General features: G+C 45.7%; 1 protein-coding gene across 2 annotated transcripts in view; it reads left to right on the top strand.

Moving 5' to 3' along the window:
- Positions 1-869: 869 nt before the first annotated feature.
- JPH2 (junctophilin 2) overlaps positions 870-6000 on the top strand; it is a 106830-nt gene continuing 101699 nt past the window's right edge. Inside the window, exons 1-2 of one of the 2 annotated variants that reach the window (XM_089513910.1) lie at positions 870-1025; positions 1271-2100. In XM_089513910.1, coding sequence (XP_089370036.1) covers positions 1722-2100 — 379 coding nt within the window. In that variant the 5' untranslated portion in view covers positions 870-1025; positions 1271-1721. Of the gene's footprint in view, positions 1026-1114; positions 2101-6000 lie in introns of those variants that run through there. The other variant, XM_089513909.1, reaches the window with a different exon arrangement.

Here is a 6000-nt window from a genome sequence, read left to right as displayed (position 1 = left end):
CCTGTCCCCTAAACTCTGACCACCTCCACCTCCTTTTAAAAAAATTTTATTTGTATAGCGCCATAGGCTTTCCATAGTGCTTTACAAAGGCGAATAAACAACAATCCCAAATAGAAACAAAAGCCTGCCCACGGCACACAATCTAAAACCACAAACAAAATTGTAAAATTAATAAAATGTTACTGTAACAGGATTTAAACAATACTATAAAAGTATAAATTAATACAAATCATGTGGTTATAAAACCAAGGCAAAAGTTGGGAGGCTTCCAAATACACTGCAGCAATAACCCAGTCTGAGACTGCTTCAGGGGTCCTGGCGCAGGGCTAGGGAATCCTGGGCAACATTGCACTTTGTTGTGGCCCCAGAGCATTCTCTCTGACAGTGATAAAAGTGTGATAAAGAGAAGGCTCAAGGTCTGACAAACACTCCAGTCCCTGCCATTCCCTAGCATTGAGCCAGGGCAGTTCAAGCGCTCTCGGGCTGGATCATTGCTGCAGTGTGGATGCAGCCTGCCTTCAATCAGCCTCCCATTCATTCCACAACAGACTCCAATTCCCAGAATTCCATAGCCTTGAGCCAGGGCAGTTAAAGCGGTGCCAAACCGGGTTATTTCTCCAGTGTGGATGCAGCCAATTTGTGTGCCAAGCCCTTGGCAGAAAAGCCCTCTCCCCTCCCTGCTTCCCAGAGCTTCTCAAGGTGCTATTTTTAAACCTAGACCCCTTTCTTTCTTTCTTTCTTTCTTTCTCTCCTCCCTCCTCCTCCTTTCTTTCTTCCAAAGCCAGCTCTCTCTCTCTCGCTCTCTCTCTCTGGATCCTCCATAAAAGGGTCTGGGAAAGAGGGCTGGCCTCGGGGGGTTTATTTTAGGAGCGGCTGGAGGGATCCGATGGCCTTGTTAGGGCAGCTTTGACCTTTTTCTGGCTGCCGGAGGAGGAGAAGCAGGAGAGAGGCTGGAAGAGAGACAGTCGGAGGTGCCCAGAGCCTCAGGGTCCCTTGGCATCGCCTGTCCCATCATCCCCAGCCAGGTGGAGGAGGCTGGGCACAGCTGTAGCTGGGTGGGGGGTGGGGGGAGGGAGGAGGAGAAAGGGGGCTGGAGAGAGAGATTTGGAGAGAGACTGGGGGGGTTCCTTTCTGTTTGGCCCCAGATCTTAAAGTGTCCCTTGGAGTGGCACCAAGGATCATATAGCCTGATGCCCTTGAGATAGAACCCCCTGCCCTCCTTCTTTATATTCCTGTATTTTATTTACTTTGATCCCTCTTTTCTCCCAAGGTGGTGATCTTTTCCAAAAGACCCCTTGCTCCAGGGCACTTGCAGGAAGCCAAAAGGATGGGCAAGTGAAGAGAAGATATTGCCCTTCTCCTGCCTGTCTTTCCCACTTGACAACTTTTCAGTTTTTTCTTTCCTTGTTTCCTGAGCTGATAGGTTTGGGTGCAGGATCCTGGAGCTGCTTTCTTGTCCTTAGGGGGGAATCTGTCCTCCCCACACCAGCCTCTTTCCCACCCGCTTGGTTCTTCTCAGACCTGAAGCCTCCTGTAAAGACACGTCACCTGCCCCAAAGGGTGGCAAAGCCAGGGTCAGCTATGCGGCTGGGTGTTTTGCTTCCCGTCCCAGTGGAGAGAGGATCTAGCTAAAGAGGAAAGAAGGGTGAGAAGAGCAAAGGAGGAGGAAAAGAGAGGAGGACAGGGAAAGGAGTGAGCACCCCTGGTCTTTGGTTGGCACCATGAGTGGCGGAAGGTTTGACTTTGATGATGGCGGAGCCTACTGTGGGGGCTGGGAAGGCGGCAAAGCCCATGGGCACGGCATCTGCACTGGGCCTAAAGGTCAAGGGGAATACTCCGGCTCTTGGAACTATGGCTTCGAAGTTGTGGGTGTCTACACCTGGCCCAGCGGCAACACCTACGAAGGCTACTGGTCTCAAGGCAAGAGGCACGGCCTAGGGGTTGAGACCAAAGGACGGTGGCTTTACAAAGGCGAGTGGACACATGGCTTTAAGGGAAGGTACGGCATAAGGCAGAACGTCAGCAGCGGAGCCAAATATGAAGGCACCTGGAATAATGGGCTGCAGGATGGTTATGGTACCGAGACCTACGCAGATGGAGGTAAGGATGGGGTGGCAAGAGAGGAACTGGATGCCAGTTTTTGGTTTTGGTGAGGTTGGACAGGGGCGCAGGGCACTAGCCGGAGAATTGGATATGTGGCTTGGAGCTCTCAAGGCTGCAGGTCATCTGAAAGGAAAGGATTCGGTTCTGATCTCTGGGCAGATGATGCTGAGCAGGTAAAATAAAGTCCTTGAAGGGGAGAATGTTGTAGCATAGCAATAGCATTTACATTTCTATACTGCTTAATAGTGAATTCAGCACTCTCTAAGCAATTTACAATCTGTAAGCCAATTGCCCCCAACAATCTGGGCACTCATTTTACTGACCTACAAAAGGGTGGAAGACTGAGTCAACCTTGGAGCCCTGCAGGATCAAACTCACAACCTTATGGCTGCAGTACCAGCATTTAACCACTGCACCACCAGGGCTCCTTCCATATGCTATGGTTGTAAACCAGTGCTTCTCAAAGTGGGACAAGAAACCATTGTAGCCAGTGGACACAAAAATATTACCACTATAGCCTGCACGTTGGGAAAGAAAATTGCTGGTCCCTCCCATAAGAAAATTTAAGTAACACTCTTCTATATGAGTCTCCAGCCTTCATATGAATCTCAGCCTAGGATATGAGAACATAATACACTGTGTGCATTTATCACAGAGGCAAGTGAGTGCTGTGCTGTAATAGATGCCGGTTTCATAGGGTTGAAACACTGCAACATTTTGATGAACAGGGACAATGACACCTGTTACCCGCCTCAGACTTCATTGCTTCTTCAGAGCTTACTTGCATTTCTCACCGCAGCCTCGGGGCAAAAGGGGATTTTCAGTATATTGTTAGCTACAGTATATTGTGAGTTACTTGTACTAAACGCCAAAATGTTTTGGAGTGACTTGATCTTGGAGAGAGAATTAAGACCCGTTAACTTTACAAAAGAGCTAACTAGTTGTTAGAATCAGTTTCTTTAATGAACACAACTAACTGCATAATTGGACTCTCATGCAGGAGGGGAGTTAGCTATGGGAACTATCAGGATGAGTATTTGCACTGAAGAATTTACCACTACCTTCCATTATCTGGCTGTGTACACACATTGATGTTTATGGTGTGTGTACATTTGACGTTATGGTGACATACACGCTGAATGGACCATTCTGAGTTCTCATTTTAAAATGATGTGGTATCAGACAGCTCAGTCTCACTCCTGATAAAGTTCAGATGCTGATATCATAATGACATAAATGCTGCATTCTTTTGCAGTGCAGGATGATTGCTCACATACTTCTTAGATGTGTGACCATCCTATAACATGCATCAGATTACTACTTATCATGATGTCTATATGTTAGCACCAGCATCAGAGGTTGTGTGCCTCTCACTACCAGTTTCTGGGGAATATTATTTGGATATATGTAGAGAAATCTTGTAGCACTTTTGAGGCTAACTGAAAGAAAGAATTTGGCAGCATGAGCTTTCATAAACAAACAAAAGAAACAGCTTCATTTATATACCACTTCATACCGAACTAGCAGTGTCTAAGCGGTTTACAACTGTAAGCTCAGATGCATTTGGGGAAGTAAACTTAAGTGTACTTATGTCCAAATGCATATGAGGAGGTAGAGTTAAGTCTACAAAAGCCATGCTGCCAACTTCTTTCTTTCAGTTAGTCTCAAAGGTGCTACAAGGTCTCTCTTCATACTGATTTTGTAGACTAACACAGCTATAGCTTTGAATTTTTGGGTGTGTGTGTAGTTGTTGTGCTCATGTCCTGCTAGTGAGTTTTCCATAGGCAATTTTGTGTTTATGTGAATTGAAGGGGGCATTATAGGCTGCAAAGACCTTGTTGTGGACTCTACTGAGATATGTTGAACTTCCTGCAAGATTCCTGCCAAAATACCTAGGCTGTGTCACAATAGCCATGAAGAAAAGATTGAGTCTCATTTCCAGGTTATGTGTGAGAATATGCACAAGATATTATTTCTTGGTCTCTATATGAGGTGCCTATCTCTTGTGAGATTTGCTACAATTAGTCAGAAGGAATGTTAGAACAGAACAAGTAACTCCCAGAACAGTGAGTCCAAGCCCTCCCCTTGAAAGAGAGGTGCAAACTGGTACAGGAAATTCTAGAACTTGTAGTTTGAGTGTGCCACTCCATGTGACATGATCTCTTCAGAACAACAAGTCTCAGAGGCGGGATACAGACTACCCAAAAAGGGTGGTCTCCCGCTGCCATGGTTTGCTGCGTGAGGGAGCTGCAGCGGACAAACCATGCGGCTCCCTCACGCAGCAAAAAGAACCTGCAAAAAGCAGGTTCTTTGTGCTGCGAGGTTGTGATGCCACAAGGCGCCAATGGCGCACTTGCGGCATCACAAGGGCGCCGAGACATGCGGCACCTGAATGTACAGGGCACCTGAATGTACAGGGCACCGCCATTTTGACACCCTCGTCACGTGCGAGGGGCGAGGGGCGTCTGAAAGTGCTGCCCCTCGCACGTCATGATGGCGCCCCATAGGGCCCGTCTAGCCAGCGCCAGAATTTGTTCACTCCTGCTGTCATATCCTGTGCATAGCCAAGAAGAGCAATCAGAGTGTGGTTTCTAGTTGGCAGCAGGAAGGAGAGACAAGCACCCTAGACGTTAAAAGACATTAGGCAGCTGTTCTGTTTTGTCATCCTTTATTGATTTTTTATGTAAGGGGTAAAATAAAGGAAGAAATGGGAAAACCAGAAGAGAATTACAAGTGGCAGATGTTACTATCTGGGCTTGCTGTAAACTATCAGAAGTACAGGTGGATCATTCCACTATAGAAACCTTTTCTGGAAGTACCTGTAGTGCAGCTGGTAGGACTGACCAGCTCCAGTTTACTATAAGTAAATGAGTTAGGTTCCAGATTGCATAAAAGAACTGAGTACTAGATGCTCCAGAAACTGGCATTAGACACTCCAGGAATATTGAAAGACATTGGTCACATATGTATATATTATATATGTATGTATAGTATGTATTATAAATTTACATAATATGTATAATATATAGCAGTGTGAAGATGTAACTATATATCAGGCAGCCAGAAATATGAGGAACTTATAAGGGGGCCCCCAAGAAGTTAAAGGACACCGATCATCACTAAAAAGATCTAAGGCCTGTTGTGGCATACTAGAAAGAACCAAATCCAGAAAAGTGTTCTTTAGGCACTGAACGCTGTTGATATGAACTATTATATATCCAGATTGTTGCTGTCTAGATCCATGGCCATTATACAGATATGATCTGCTTTTTCATAAGACTTATTTCAAAGTTCAAAGGGAACTTTGGAATTGTAATAGAAGTATTAATCATGCTGAGATAACTGTACAGAACTAACCTGATTCAGAAATGACTGCAATAGTTATGAATCCACACACTGGTGAGAGAATTGTAATTTTTATGCTGGAGAATCACCAGCAATGTCCTGGTGCGTTGCTAAAGAGGAGGAAAGCAAATCATCGGGTGGTGATGGTGAGTTCTTTAGATAAAAGTTTTTCTCCAGGGGTCTCATCCAGCTCAAGCAGGAGAAGGGAGGGAGACTCAGACAACCTTCTTTTTAATGGCGGGACTCCCATTTATTATATATGTCATGCCTGTTTTATGCCTGATCTTAGATATGTGTAATAGTAGTGTGCCTTCACGTCAGTTCTGACTTATGGCGACTTTAAGGCAAACCTATCACAAGGTTTTCTTGGCAAGATGTGCTCCAAGGGAGTTTGCCATTGCCTTCTTCTGAGGCTGAGAGAATATGACTTGCCCAAGGTCACCCATGAGTTTCCAAGGCTGAACAGGGATTTCAACCCTGGTCTTTGGAGTTGTAAGCCAACACTCAACCACTACCCTACACTGGCTTTCCAGATATGGCAGTAGCTAGGGT

The sequence above is a fragment of the Sceloporus occidentalis genome, unplaced genomic scaffold (assembly GCF_023333645.1).
Source record: "Sceloporus occidentalis isolate IW3139 unplaced genomic scaffold, rSceOcc1.0.p SCAF_3, whole genome shotgun sequence".
NCBI classification, from domain to species: Eukaryota; Metazoa; Chordata; class Lepidosauria; order Squamata; family Phrynosomatidae; genus Sceloporus; species Sceloporus occidentalis.
Note: the sequence above shows the minus strand (reverse complement) of the source record. Positions and strands in the feature narration are given on the sequence as shown.